This window comes from Bubalus kerabau, chromosome 19 (assembly GCF_029407905.1).
Source record: "Bubalus kerabau isolate K-KA32 ecotype Philippines breed swamp buffalo chromosome 19, PCC_UOA_SB_1v2, whole genome shotgun sequence".
Taxonomy (NCBI): Eukaryota; Metazoa; Chordata; class Mammalia; order Artiodactyla; family Bovidae; genus Bubalus; species Bubalus kerabau.
The window spans coordinates 17,220,655-17,235,704 of NC_073642.1; the positions used below are offsets into that span (position 1 = coordinate 17,220,655).

General features: G+C 47.1%; 1 protein-coding gene across 5 annotated transcripts in view; it reads left to right on the top strand.

Annotated features, from left to right (window-relative positions):
- The window catches only part of AKAP13 (A-kinase anchoring protein 13), a 322,447-nt gene that overhangs the window by 274,875 nt on the left and 32,522 nt on the right, over positions 1-15,050 (top strand). For 4 of the 5 annotated variants that reach the window (XM_055556686.1, XM_055556687.1, XM_055556685.1 and 1 more), the window contains 2 exons: positions 9,428-9,495; positions 11,692-11,758. In XM_055556686.1, coding sequence (XP_055412661.1) covers positions 9,428-9,495; positions 11,692-11,758 — 135 coding nt within the window. The remainder of the gene's footprint in view (positions 1-9,427; positions 9,496-11,691; positions 11,759-15,050) is intronic. The other variant, XM_055556688.1, reaches the window with a different exon arrangement.

Consider the following 15,050-nt stretch of genomic DNA (forward strand, 5'->3'; position numbering starts at 1 on the left):
TAGTTTCAAAGGTTTTTCTGCTTGTCAGCTGGTCTCTGAAGAACGTGCAGACTATGCTGATGTTGATTGAAGAACATGATGGCTTTAAGCAGTTAGCTGGATGGAAGATCAGAGTCGCCCTGTCACTGTCCTGGTAGCTCCAGTGTGGACGAGAAGCGGACCCCACCAGCTCTCAGTTCTGAGTTATGATGTGAAATACTATCAGAAAGTTGAGGGACAAAAGAGAAGGAAAATCTTGTTTGAAGACCCAAAGAATGCTTTTCTTTGTGCTATTCTCTGGTGACTCAGACAGTCAAGAATCTGCTTGCAGTGCAGGAGGCCTGGATTCGATCCTGGGTCGGGAAGATCCCCTGGAGAAGGGAATGGCAACCCACTCCAGTATTCTTGCCTAGAGAATTCCATAAACAGAGGAGCCTACACTCTGTGGGGTCTCCAAGCATCAGACACGACTGAGCGACCAACTCTTTGACTTTCATAGAGAACCATAGGTTTATGGTTATAGTGAGTGGATGACTCACTATATACTTCCACAAGTAGCTCCAGAAAACTTTTCAATTTCAGTGCAGGCCGGAGAAAGTTGTCTGATGTTGTCAGTATGTGAAGCATCTTATTACTGTCACTGGTTTTTGCATACACGTTATTTTCAGGTGAGAAGAGTTGAATTATTGTTAGTCTGTGTTAGAGTACAGTGACTCAGAACTGAACCTGTGCCTGGCACTCGACTGCTTTGTCCAGAGCAGAATATCCACTCTGATGGAGGAGAATGCACCTCTTCTAACCAGGCATCTTAAACCCACTTTTGTTCCCTCCATACCTTTCCCTGTTAAATAGAAATTCTCTTTTACTGGACTCACTCCATGATGAAATAGAGCTGGGGCACCTCAGACTGTTGAAGTGCCTATACTGTTGGTAGTCGTGTCTGCAGGACTCCCCCTGGAGAGGGGACCCGTGTAGCTTCTGGGAAATGTCTGTGGCCCAAGGACACTGAGCCACCCACAAAGAATCACCTGTGGGGGGCTGGTGCTGATGGGGAACAACCTGACTCGAGATTTGAGGCTTGTAGACTGAAGTTCTCAGCCACCGGTCTGTGTAGCAATTAAATAGCTCTATAGGACGGTGGTTTTCAGAATGGTTTTTGTGGAACTGGTGTTTTGGAAGTTCCACAGATTGTGGGATTTTTAAAACTAATTTACAGCCTACTGTAAATTTTTCCTTCCATCTCGAATTAATTGAAGAATGTAATATGATTGCAAGGCAAGCCATTTTTTTTTTTTTAAAGAAAACTACTAATATTTGTACCTACCTATCTGTGAAAATGAAGATACTGTACTCTGTATTATGCATGAAAAGTGAAAGTGAAAGTCACTCAGCTGTGTCCAGCCCTTTGCGACCAAATGGACTGTAGCCCACCAGACTCCTCTGTCCGTTGGATTTCCCAGGCAAGAATCCTGGAATGAGTTGCCATTCTCTTCTCCAGGGGCTCTTTCCGACCCAGGGGTCAAACTCAGGTCCTCCCTCCTGCATCACAGGCAGATTCTTCACCATCTGAGCCACAAAAATAAATACAGACATAAATTAGATGCTGAGGTAGATACGTGAACAGCAAGTATAATATCCACCTGATTGCTTATATTTTGATCCATCAGAACAGCTTCACTGTTATCTTTCATTGCAAAAGTAAATGTTGAGATTATAGTTCAAATATCTGTGCTAAATATTTTACATATTTGATAGCACACAATATAGCAATATTTTATTAAGGCTTTTAAAATATGGAAGATCAATAAAATAGTGGATTAACTACTAGTTCTATGTTAACAGTGTTTATAATAGTAGGATGGAGGTTTTTTGTCTTAATTTGTAATTTTAATGTTGAGTCACCCAAGTTGTCTGTTTCTTCTGGAAGCAGACCATTTCATGGAATCCAGTGTGTCATCGGAGAAGGCAATGGCACCCCACTCCAGTACTCTTGCCTGGAAAATCCCATAGACGGAGGAGCCTGGTGGGCTGCAGTCCATGGGGTCACTAGGAGTCGGACACAACTGAGCGACTTCACTTTCACCTTCACTTTCATGCATTGGAGAAGGAAATGGCAACCCACTCCAGTGTTCTTGCCTGGAGAATCCCAGGGACCGGGGAGCCTGGTGGGCTGCCGTCTATGGGGTCGCACAGAGTCGGACACGACTGAAGCGACTTAGCATAGCATAGCGCGTCATCACAAGAGTCTTCTGTTTGGAGAATCGGTCGGGGAGGAAGTATTGTCCTGAGAACTGCCAGCAGTTCTTTGACTTACGGAAGTCACTTGATCTAACTACAGATGTCACAAGTTATCTTAGGTCTGCTTAGCACAATAAGGAAGAAGAGTTAATGCTTTTAGGTTTAAACTGAAAGAATCAGACGACAAAAAGGAACTGTTGGATAGGGCCTGGTTACCCTAGTATATACCTAGGTGCAAAAATAACATTTTCAGTTTGTATACCACCCCACCTCAGAAACTTAGGGGCTCCCAGTCTCAACTGTAGCTTTGCAGTTCACTCCAGGGTTAGTGTTGAAAGAAGCTCAACATTCAGTGGTGGCCTTAAGATCTGTGTGTGACAGGGTGCAGCCTGCCACTTGTAAAAAGAGGAGGAAAAATCAAGGCTTGAAAGCAAAGGAAACAACGTGTCGTCATCTTCCCCAAGGAGCAGAGGTAACGGGCTGCTTCTCTGCAGCTTCCTGAAGAACAGGGCCTGCAGCGCCTGTTTGTGGGTGTGAAGCACCATTTGTGATCTTGGCAGGAAGTGGAAACTATGAGTAATTTGAGGACTCAGAATCTTTCTTCGCTTCCCTCCATCCCTCCATCATGTCCGGGATCTTCCCAGGAATCTCAGGAAACAACAGCATCCCTCCAGTTCCTTTACCTCCTAGGAAGCCCTTTCCTTGGTTTAACATAATCCTGTTTGCTGACCCTGGAGCCTCAGACCCCAAGTGGCTGCTCAGTCAGTTTTGACCCGCGGTTTAGAAAGATCAGCCACCTGGTCCATTGTGGTCAGTGTGACAATGGCTGATGTTGGTCTTTGCCTGTCTTTCAGACATCTCTAGTCACTTTAATACATCTTTCTGCATGCAAATATTGAGAGATTCAGCAGGCTGTAACTTTTAAAACAAGTCAGCAACTCTTGACCTCACTGGAAAACACCTGGACCAGTCTGAAGTCATAGTCGTGGTGAAAGCTGAGTTCCTTTGGTGGACTTAGGTGGAAGTGGTCAAGATCACAGACGCTAGAAATAGCCAAGGGGCAGGAGCAAAGCCTCCCTGAGGTTGGTTCCTCTGCAGTTTACTCCTGGAAAACAAACACACGGTGAAAGCAGAGTTCCCCCTTTGTCGGGAATTTGTTTGTTTTAACTCAGCCAAAACTCGACTCTTATTTTAGGATTTTGGTAACTTGAATAGAGAAAGGAGGAGAGCATCTTTCCACTTCTTCCCCCTTGCAGTTATGTAAAGCTTCCCTTGAATAAGTCAGCCGTTCTTTCCAGCCACCACGAATAATTTGGTCTCTGGAATGCCGCTGGAGTCCTTCAGCGCAAGGAATCCACTACATTCGGGTTTTCAGATCTTGCCAGCGGTTCCGTTTTGTTTGCTTTAAACACATGCAAGATGATAACTGAGATCACTGTGGATTTATTTTCTGTTGTGTTAGCAGCTTCTGAGTACTTTTGTGGTAGGTTGCTTCTCCTGATTAGAAGAAAAGAAACAAGTGGACCAGCCTCAACCCAAGTAGGAAACATAAAGAGTTTAGACTGCTTGTGATGGTCTGGTTCATCTTGAGATTTTGTCCTGAAAGGCAGCTCTCTGGACAAGCAGTTTTCTCACATTTAGAGTTCATTGCTTAGATGGTGAAATACATATAACCGGTGAAAGAAAAGAAGTGGAAGAGCCTCAGCAGTAAAGCCAGTTCTTATCCATGCACAGCACTTTGGGTTTTGCTTTTTGTTGATTTGTTTACCAGCATTCTTACAAAAACTGCTGTTAGGTGAGCCCTCCAGCTACGGTGATGTAGCTCTCTTTTGTGGCTTTGGTCTTGTTCCGTATAACCAGCACTGTGGTTATCACACCAGCTACCGAGAATATCTTACAAGTCATTTGTATCTACGCTCTATCAGTCCAGACCAGGCCCTGTCTCACAGTCCCCAGAGAGTTTAAACCAGAAGTTGCATAAATCCTTTTTGAATTTCTAAATTTATCAGTATTTAAATGTTTTTCTGCTGTTGTTGTTTTGTTGGTGTTGACATGATAGCAAGAAGTTGGACCTTGCTCTCCTTAAAGTTAGAAAAGCCTCTCTAACCCCTAACCTTTAGAAGGATCTGAGAATTCTCCTGCACGTGGATTCTGCTGCTCAGACCGGTCTCCAGGAGGAAGGGTAGTCCAAGCTTTTCAGCACAGCCCTCCCTGGAAAAGCGCTGGACGAGCCCTTTCTTCAGAAGCTGACACAACTCGGGAAGGTGAATCCTTCCTTTAACAGGCAGGCCTGGAGTATTCAGCCACTCTCTCATTTCATTTCAGTTTGGCCTGGCCTCTCCTCTTAACTCTTCTTTAAAGCTGATTTTCTTAGGCCAGTCTCTCTAGTGGGCTGTTGGATTTCTCTGCTGAAGGTGAATGGGTATGGTATATAACAGTTCACCAAAGCTCTGGTGGCCGAGTTTTAAAAGGTGAAGCAGCAAATAGATGCACACTCACAGCCCTGTGGGTTTTCCTTCGTATTCTTTTGTTTGATGCCTCCGTGTAGCCAGGAAAGAAGCTGCAGGCTGGGCTGTTTGCTTTTAAGTTCAGAGCAGTCTAATTAGGGGTCGGCTCTGTTCCTATAAACCACAGTGCCAAGGCCTTTTTGAAGAACTTTGAAGAATGAAAGCATATTGCTTACTGCTCTTAGGAAATCTTTTTTGAAAAATAAATAAGTAAAAGGCCAAATAATTATTTGATCTCCCTAACAACATGGTATAGAGTTTGTGACAGGAAGCTTGAAAGTGGTATTAAGATTGTCTTCAATTCGTATGTTCTTAGTAATTGTCTGTTTTCCAAAACAGAGGTTTTAACCTCAAGATTGTCAGTTGGGCCAAAGTTTCTAAATCGCCCACATACACGGCTAAATCCATTACCATGAACTGAGTCCAGGACAGCTGGGTAACAAGTTGAGTGGTTTTCAAGTAGGTACTCGAGTGTGTTAAGCAGACACGCATGCAGACTGTTTATGTCTCAGACTTGTGGCCATGTTATAAAATGTGTTGAAGCTTCAGCTGGGCTGTGGCTTTGGGGACATGTGTCTCAGTTAACTAGAACAGTGGATTGTGTGAAAAGCTGTTTACCAGAAGTACACTTTAAAAATACTACTTCTGCTTTTATGGTATGTCAATTGGAGTTGTCCTTTAAATCTCAAACACTGGTCTGAGAACTTGAATATTCCTAAAATCTATTTAAAAGTAATTGCACCATTCCTGCTATTTAATTCTCTATAGGGTGATGAAACTATGGGTTTTGTGAATTGCCTCTTCATAATCTTTATACCATTTTTCTATTTGGTTCTTTGTCTTACTGTTTTATGATGAATTTTAAACATTTTTAAGATAGGGTTGTTAGATGTGGCACTCCATTTTAATTCCATTTCGAAATCTGTGGTTTCTTTGGCTGTGATATGAATTCATTAGTTTTCCTCATATTTTTTTCACCCATGTTTCAAAGTATTATTTTGTGTAAGTAAAATGTTATGAAGAAGAGGTTCTCTTTGGACACTTAGGCAAGACTCAGAGAGAGCAAGGAAGAATGGGGTTAAAGACAGTGTAGTGAAAGACAAAAAAGGAGGAAGGGGAGCTGAGAAGCCTGTGCACGAGGACGTGTCGGGTCGGAATAACTGGGCCACGGTCTCAGGCATCTGCGGAGCAAGGAGGGGAGACCGTCACTGCACGGTACACGATGGAGGCAGGTGGGGAATTCCAGAAGCTCAGAGATCACTGGGGTCTGCTTCCCAGGGAGAGTCAGAGAAGACTTTGGAGAGCTGAGTCCTGCCAACCCAGTCAGGGAAGGAAGAGTGAGCAAGGGACACAGTTGCAGGAAAGAGTTTGTTCAGAGCTCAGAGGTGTGACAGAACATGGCAAGGGGCTAGAAGTGTACACATATGATGGGCTTAATCAAGCTGAGTAAGGAGTGTGGCTCAGATGGCAAGATATCTGCCTGCAATGCGGGAGACCCAGGTTCAATCCCTGAGTTGAGACGATCTCTGGAGAAGGGCATGGCCACCCACTCCAGTATTCTTACCTGGAGAACTCTGTGGACAGAGGCGCCTGGTGGGCTACAGTGCATGGGGTCGCAAAGAGTTGGACACGACTGAGCAACTAACACTTTCACTTATCCTAAAGATGATGGGGGACCATTAAAAGAGTCACTCTCTGAGAGTCTCAGAGTCTCACTTTCTGAGAAGTAAGTGGGAAAAAGTTTTGAATATAAGTCAATAACAACAAATTTGGTCCAGCTCACTTGTTTCCTCTTTGACCCTTTCTGGAAGACCATTGGCTCATGGGGCTTAAAGCCTTTAATGAAAGTTCACCAGAGTCTAGATCTGGAATGTGAGTTTCGTTGTATGATGTATAGAATGGTGTGAAGGCATTGGAGTCTCAGGAGTTATTTGGATTTCTATTTGCGGTTCTTCTCTTTTCTGGGAGCAGTATGATGATTTCTTAGTCAAAACGTATCCTTATTTCCAAATAGCAGAGAACTTGACAATTTAACAACGGTCAGTGATTTCCAGTTCTTGAGAAAAGTATCCTCAAAAGATTTCCTTTTCGCTGATTAGAATGAGTCACTTCCCAGGGGGCTCTCTCTGCAAAGGCTTCCTTGTGCCCAGAAAGGGATGTTGCTGAGAAACCCTGGCATTAATATTCAGGGATGTATAACCCTTTCATAACTGCTGACCTCTGGAGCAACTTCATGACTTAACGTGGAAGTGTTCATAATCACAAACAGTAGAAACTGCCAGGAGCACAGCATCTCTGCGGCTCCCTTGCGGTGTCATCCTGGAAGAGAAGTGGAAGCAAGAATAGAGTTCTGACTGAGAACCCTCCAGGTTGATTCCTCTTGTTGATTCCCTCAATAAACCTTTCCCAGGAGAATCTCCCCTCATGCTGACATTGGGAAATGAACTTGAGTGCCTCTTCTAGTTGAAGAGCATCAGAAAAATGACTGGAGAGTCGATTTCTCATGGGGTGAAGCTAGAAGAGGTTACTCGACTGAAGGTTCGGTAGGCTGGAGAGTGAAAGGCCCAGCATAAAGCTTCACCCCATCCCACTTCCAAACTAGCTCCTGCTGTGGGCCATCCTGTTGACCAAAATAGAGTTGCTCCTTGTGGCCTCTTTCCTGGGGGGGGTCATATCTGTCCGCCATGATTCCTCCAGTGTGAACTTGCCCCAACCAGGCCCTAGTGACGATTCAGATGACTAAGAAGTTGAAAACTCTTCTGCAGCATGAGCCTTATAGAACATTTTGAAGTAATTTACTTTGGAAAATCATCTCTTTCAAGAGATGCAACATAAGGAGTCTTACAGAAGCTCAGAGAAAGGGAACTGGGGCGGCAAATGCAGTCTTTTCACTTTGGAGATCTGCGGACTGAGGCCTATGGGGGAGAGGCCGGCCTAGAGTCACAGTAACTTAACTCGGGCATCCAGGACCTGAAACACGCTTAGTATGACGCTGTGCCTCTAGAGCTCCTTTTAGGGTTAAAGTGCGTATTTGACCTACTGGAATCAAGGCTATGACAGGGCATTTGGCTTTTGTATAAAATAAGCATCAAGTCTAAAAGAGACATTGGAATAGGCAGCATGAGGCAGGCAGGCACTGTGCTAGGGAGACTTAATTAAAGTTTCAGCAGTAGATGGAGAGACCCTGCCCTGAAGGAACACTCAGTGGAGGAGAAAATGTTAGTCGCTCAGTGGTGTCCGACTCTTTGTGACTCCAGGGACTGTAGCCTGCCAGGCTCCTCTGTCCACGGGAGTCTCCAAGCAAGAATACTGGAGTGGTTTTACATTCCCTTCTCCAGGAGATCTTCCTGACCCAGAGATTGAACCTGGGTCTCCTGCATTGCAGGCAGGTTCTTTACTCAGTGGAGGAGAAAATCGTAGGATCATCCAATCCTCTGTGACTGGTGGTGTTAGGAAAGAGGCCTATAAACCTAGCAGATGTTGAGGAAGGAATGGAGAAGGCCCTGGGGTCTGTGATTCTGGCCTTTTCCACACTCATATCCTCAGAACCCGGGCATATAAGTCAGGAGAGCATCCTGCCCTTGATTCAAGGGTGACCATTCAAGGACCTGTGGTCCTTCCTGAGTCAGAATGGGAAGCATTGCCAAAGGGTGGTGTCTGTTGATTTTCTCAGGGAGCCTTGCCCTGGGGAGGCTCTCACCGTGGGATCCCCACAGACAGATCTCTTACTTGCTTTACTTCCCCTTCAGCCTCCTGGCCCAGCTCAGTTTATGACTTCATAGCAGCAGTACAAGCTGATGCTGGCCCTCTTGAGGCCCTGAGGGCTGGGTTTTTTCTGTCAGCAGCCCTTGTTGGTCTAGGAGTTGAGATGAAAATCATGTCCTCAGCAGATCGTGGGCGCTGCTTCATCTTTCAGGAAGTCTCGGCTTCGTCTTTCAGGAAGTCTCCCACTTTCTCTTGAGTCAGGGCTCCTGGAGGTGCTGAGGGGTGATTCTGATGCCCTTTCTCCTGCAGCTCTTGACCTGAGGTGTTGCAAAAAACTCAGGGTGGATAGGAGTCCAAGTCAAAAGGACACAAACAGGTGGATTTTCGGATTCATACTCCGCCTTTGACGCAGTCGTAAGCCCCTGTGATGGAGGTGCATTTACATATCATTTGTGGGTGTTCTTACATGTTAATGTCTGTGTGTGTGTGTGTGTGTGTGTGTGTGTGTGTGTGTGTGCATGCATGCATGCTCAGTCATGACCGACTCTCTCCAACGCCGTGGACTGTAGCCCACCAGGCTCCTCTGTGCATGGGATTTCCCAGGCAAGAATCCTGGAGTGGGTTGCCATTTCCCCCTCCAGGAAAGAACTATATGTACGTATAGTTCCATATCACTTGTGTATTATTTGTGACACAGACTCACATGTCGACGGCAGACACTTTCACTTTTAGTCTTGGTAGCCTCTCAGCTTCCTGCCCGAGAAGTGCCAGGTTTCTCATTTTTATTAATCGCAGATCACATCTGCTCTTGTTTCTCCTCCTCCTAATGATGTCACACACCTGCTTCTTGGAAGAGGCTGCAGTCTGTGATCCTGGGTAGCCACACCCTGACGTGAGCGGCTTCCCCGGGGCCCCATAGGCCGCTGTGGCAGTGAAAATCCATGTGGCCTCTAGTCGCTGTGTGTTTAATGTCACCTGGCGTTCTGCTCTCTTTTCAGGTTGTGGCGCCTTTGTCCACAAAGGCTGCAGAGAAAGTCTGATCTCCTGTGCAAAGGTCAAGATGAAGGTAAGACATTTCTGCCTGAACCAATGAAATCCTCAGAGTTGGGAGACTTGGGCTTAGAGTTTCTGTTTGTCTTTTCATCATTCGCTACCTCCTTTGAGACTGCAGTAACCCAAAATGTTTCATCTCTTCTTGACACACTCGGGAATTGGTCGCTTTGAGAAGGTGAAATGCTTTCAGAGCTTGTCCACATTAAGCACACATTTTGCTGTGATTGTAACCTGTGTCACCAGTACAGTGACTTTCTTCTTAACCATGTTGCAGACCTGCTCTGCTCTTCACACCCCTGCCTTCCTCCTTGGGGACCTCGAGGGCAGCAGGTGGAAATTAGGGGCTCTGGTGTGCTGACGACGGGGAGGGCAGGGTTTTGAGCCAGCCTGCCCGGCATCCCTTTTCTCCACAGGCTCACGTGGATCACACGACGAGAAGGGAGGGGGATGGTGGTCCAGGCTCTTGAGTATGCACGTCACATAATAACACCCAGTGCTCGTCAGAGGCCCTTGTAGAACACGAGACTGGGGGCAGATGGGTGTTTAGGTGGCCCGTGTGGTTTTTCAGTGTTTCAGTCACTCATAACTGTCTTTGTTCTTGTCAGAAGAGTGCTCTCCAGCACCATCTACACACGTGTTGAGCGTGCTGTTTGCTTCTAGTAACCAAACACGTTTATCTAGTGAAGTGGCCTCAGACTTGAGAGTCACCTCGGGGGCTTGTTATAAAATGACACTGGGCCAGTGACCCCCTCCCAGAATTTCCGATTCTGGGTGGGTGGGGCCAAGGAATTTACCTTTCTAATAACTTCCCAAAAGATGCTGTTGCTGCTGGTCCGAGGACCGCACTATGAGAAGCACTGAACTAGTGTAAAGGCGACAGCTTCTGTGCCCTGGACCTTACTCACTCAGCCCGTGGACGTAAATTTTGTCCAAGGGCTGAACTTTTCTTTTTTTCCACAGTATTTATCATCTTCTTGAGGCTTCCCTGGTGGCTCAGACGGTAAAGAATTGGCCTGCAGTGCAGGAGACCTGGGTTCAATCCCTGGGTCGGGAAGATCCCCTGGAGAAGGGAATGGCAACCCACTCCAGTATTCTTGCCTGGAGAACTCCATGGACAGAAGAGCCTGGCAGGCTATAGTCCATGGGGTCATCAAGAGTCAGACGCAACTGAGTGACTAATGCAAAATATCACCTTCTTAGGGTCTGTGTATTTATTACATTTACCTTCTGTGATCTGTACTTTGCCCCCACTGGAATGTATATAAGCATCAGACTTGGCAGGCAGTCTGAAGTCAGGGGCGTTTGATCCGTCGGCAGCTCTAAGCCTGTAGAACAGAGTCTGGGCTGTAGGTCCTTGGATGCTGCAGAGCGAATGGAGGTGACAGCCCACTAGGCCGAGCGGCCGCCGCCTCCTCCGGGCAGGCGGCCCAGGCTGCTGCCTCCCGCCCCCAACGTGCCTCTGTCCTTGCCGCCTGACCCCATGGGCCTTTGAATTTGTGACCTCTGGTATGAATGTCATCATTGTGACTGTGCCAGAGAAAGACAGCAACGGGGACATAGCCTACCCTGTGTAAAAGAGTGTCATCGAAGAGGAGGAGTCCCATTCTAAACAGACCCTTTTCCACTAATGATTTATATCAGACGAATTGCTTCAACCCGTTTTCTCACATGGTGTCTCTGTTCCATGCCACAAAAAAGTCTTAAAATTAGCACTTTCCCTAAGAATTATTTCACACCTTATACATAAATGCTGATCACTGGAGAGATGGAAATGAAAAGGGCACAGATGCTGCTCGAGGGAACCAGCGTTGTGGGGATGATGGACGCACAGACAATGACCATAAATAAGGAAAGAACTAGAGGGGGGTACGCACAGCATTCTGAGGGGTGCCAGTCGCTGCCTCACGGGAGGAGAGGACGGAAGCTCACGGTGGCTCTGCCCCTGAGGTCTGACCTTGAAACAGGAGACTGCCTGGCCTGTGAAGGGAGAGGAGCGTTCCAGGCAGAGGAGACGGATCTCTCAGAGTTGCAGGCCGGGCAGGCTCAGGCAACAGCCAGCGCAAGTGGCTGTGTGAGTAGGACCCTGAGGACCGTTGGCAGGAACAGGAGCAGCTGGCTGTGTGTTCCAGGCCTCTTGAGACTTGACAGAAGATAAGTTGTAAAATTCATCAAAACTTGTGAAACTTATCGGCATTTCTTTCTCTTCCAGCAGCCCAAGGGGAACCTGCAGGCACACGACACGTCCTCGCTGCCCACAGTCATCATGAGAAGCAAGTGTGAGTGGTCCGCCTGCCCCTCCTGGCTCCCCTGGGCCGCTCCGGTTCAGGACATACACGAACTTCTGTCGTGTCCCTTTGTTGTTCTTAATCATGGTTTGAAGACCTGTTTTGTGGTAACTTAGAGAAGGCTGCAGTTTCATTGACTGAAAGCTTGGCAGTCTACCATCAGACACTCTGGAAGGTCTTAGAAGTGTGTGTGTGTGTGTGTGTGTGTGTGTTAGCGCGCGCATGTGTGCGCGTGTGCGCGCGTGTGCTTACAAGGCAGCACCTGAGCCTTGTTTATTTAAGCGAGTGACCCCCATGTTTTTTGAAGCTCCTTTTCCATGAGTCAACAGTGAAACTTGCTTTCGGTGTTCTCAACGTCAAATGAGACCTTGCTTATTAAACTCCATGACAGACTGTGAAATTATATAGTTTGGGGGTGTTTTTTCTTTTTTCTCTTTTTTTCAAGGGTTACACAGATTGAGTTCATCACACTTTGTCCCATCAGCCTATCTTCTCCATTCTGGGCAAAGCTCCACTTTGGTTTTGCTGAATGTGTTCCCCTTTTCATCCTCCATTCTCTGTCTGTCTCTCTGCTTTCTCCTCATTAGTACACACTGTGGTCTATTTAATGCAGACCTCTCTAATCTGCCGTATCTTCAGACATATGTGTACCTCTGAAAATATCTCTTATTGTTTTATGTGTTGAATTTAAATTAGACAGTATGACTTATGCTTTTCCCCTCAATATGGTTTTGAGATCTGCGTGTGATATTATATGAAAGCTATCATCTCAAATTGCTGCGTGGTATTCTTTCAGAAACATACGCCACATTTTAATTACCAGTTCCCCCAAAGACTTGAGTTGTCTCCACCCACTGCCATAAATAACACAGTAATGAATACCACGTTAATTAGCTCACAGAACCCAGTTGAGACTCGCCCCCAGGCTGTGTTTTTCAAGGCCTAGCTCCTGGATCAATTATAAGTGCCAGTTTTGGGCCCTACCCAGAGCTACAGCACCAGAGAGTCCAGGGGCGGAGCCTGGTGCTCTGTTTCAGTAGATGCTCCAGGTGATGGTGATGTCCACACGTGAGTGTGAGAACCGTGGCCCCAGGCCCAACTGTTCTGAGCGCTTCCGGACGGCTCGGAATGGCCACTCAGGCTGTACTGCCGGCGAGGGTGTGGAGTCCTGTCAGACGGAAGTCTGGTTATTACCCATCTTTGCATGTAAATTCCTATATGCCAGACTGTCACCCACTTTAACCAGTGATCCAACCCATCCCAACACCTTTTACAAGCCTACTCTTACTAAATTTTTTTTTTGGCTCTGTGACATTTATCTCTTCTTTCAGAAATCTGCTTTCTTTCAAATCAGATAAAAAAGGTCTTCCCCAAAGCTACCTATTATATTGCCTCCAGCCCCCCATGTGTATTCTTATTCCGCTTTTACCCACCAAGGTAATGTAGCAGTAAGAGTCCAGGTGGTGGACTCAGATTGTATGGGTTTGAGTCCTAACACCCCACTTAACAAATTACTAACCAGAGACATATTAATACATCTTTCATTACCTGGACATTATGACTTTATTGGTATCCACCTACCTCACAAATTGCCAGCCACACACGTTAGTTTTTGCAAAAATCCTCTAGTTAATAATGTGTTAGCAGCTACATAACCTCAGACAAACCTTTACGGCTCCTGCCCACCCTGCCCCGTACCTCGTGTTCCTCCTCCGTGGAAGGATGTAGTGGTATCATCAGGCGGTCGTTGGGTTTGAGTGAGGTGACGCCTGTGAAGCCCTTGGTGGCGGGCTTCCCTCAGTGGGAACGTTCCCGCTGCCATGGCCTTCGCAGGCGAGGACGCCGGGGCTCAGAGGCAGTGAGCAGTTTCCCTGAGCGGGGAAGGATTGGTTCCCAGCAGTCGCAGAGCTCTCTCTCACCTCCCCCCACACCGTGTTGCCTGAGATGCACGTTGCTCTTGACAGTCGTAAGGGCTCTATGTGACCTGACTTGGTTCTGCTGCTCCAGCCTTCTCCCCGGTCCACATGCCCACGCCCTGCCTGCCTCCTCTGCTTGTCATCTCCATTTCACGTTAGCGCTGCGCGAGCGTTTCTCCCTTCCTTCAGACGGCCCTCCTCCTCAGAATGTCCTCTTTTCCCGTCCGCCTGTCCACGTCCTCCCTTCAGGGACTTCCCCATTCAAGGACTGATGTTTCTCCCTCCATCTGATGGGTTTTTTTTAATTATTTATTTATCTTTGGCCATGCTGGGTCTTTGTGGTCGTGCGGGCTTTTCTGTAGTTGCAGGAAGCAGGGGCTGCTCTCTAGTTGCGGTGCACGGGCTTCTCATTGCGGAGGCTTTTCTTGTGGAGCGCGGGCTCTCAAGCACAAGGGCTTAGTAGTTGTAGCACTCAGGCTTAGCTGTCCTGCAGCACGTGGGATCTTCCCGGACCAGGGATCAAACCCCTGGCTCCTGCAGTTGGCAGGCAGATTCTTTACCACTGAGCCCCCAGGGAACTGGTCCTCCATTATATTTTATCTGCTCACCAGCTTCCCTCTGAGACCCTGAGGTACTCCATTCCCTCACACTAGAGCCTGTTTGCCTCTCTGCCTCTTACCCTTCTTCCCTGTTGGGCGAGGCCCCCCATCTCCTGGTGTTGTGCATATTTCCTGCAAGAAGGGTCTGGTCATGCAGTCGTGTGGCAGGTTTCTGATGATTACATCACCTTCTTCTGAATAGAATCGGAATGGCTTTATCCATTTTATTAAGTCAAGCACCTCCTGTAATACTGTGCAGCTGTAACAGCTGCCTCAGTCATTTCCTTCAGCTCCTGACGCTCCTAGGGCTGGACGGATAATGCTGCTCGCGTCTAGGACAGGAGCTTCGTTATCATGGAAAAATCATCTGTTGCCCAGATGTCAGTGTGATTGCCTGACCCGAAATCAGAGCTCCAGTGTCCGCTTTGGGCGTGTGCAATGGCCATGAACTTGGGCAAGCTCCGGGAGATGGTGAGGGACAGGGAAGCCAGGCATGCTGCAGCCCATGGGGTCACATAGAGTCGGACATGACTGAGTGACTGATGAGCATGAGAAATACTCAGTTATGAGGACAAATTAGCTGGGTGACATCAAACACAGGTTGCATTTTCCACCTCTGTAAATTAGAGGAATTGCTCAAAATCTGTGTTCTCAGACTTCGTACAGAAGAAACTCTTGGGAAGCTGGTAAAAAACGTCTTAGACTTCTAGGTCCCACCCACACAGGACAGACAGGGCTGGGAATTTGCATAACTAAAAAGCCCCTCAC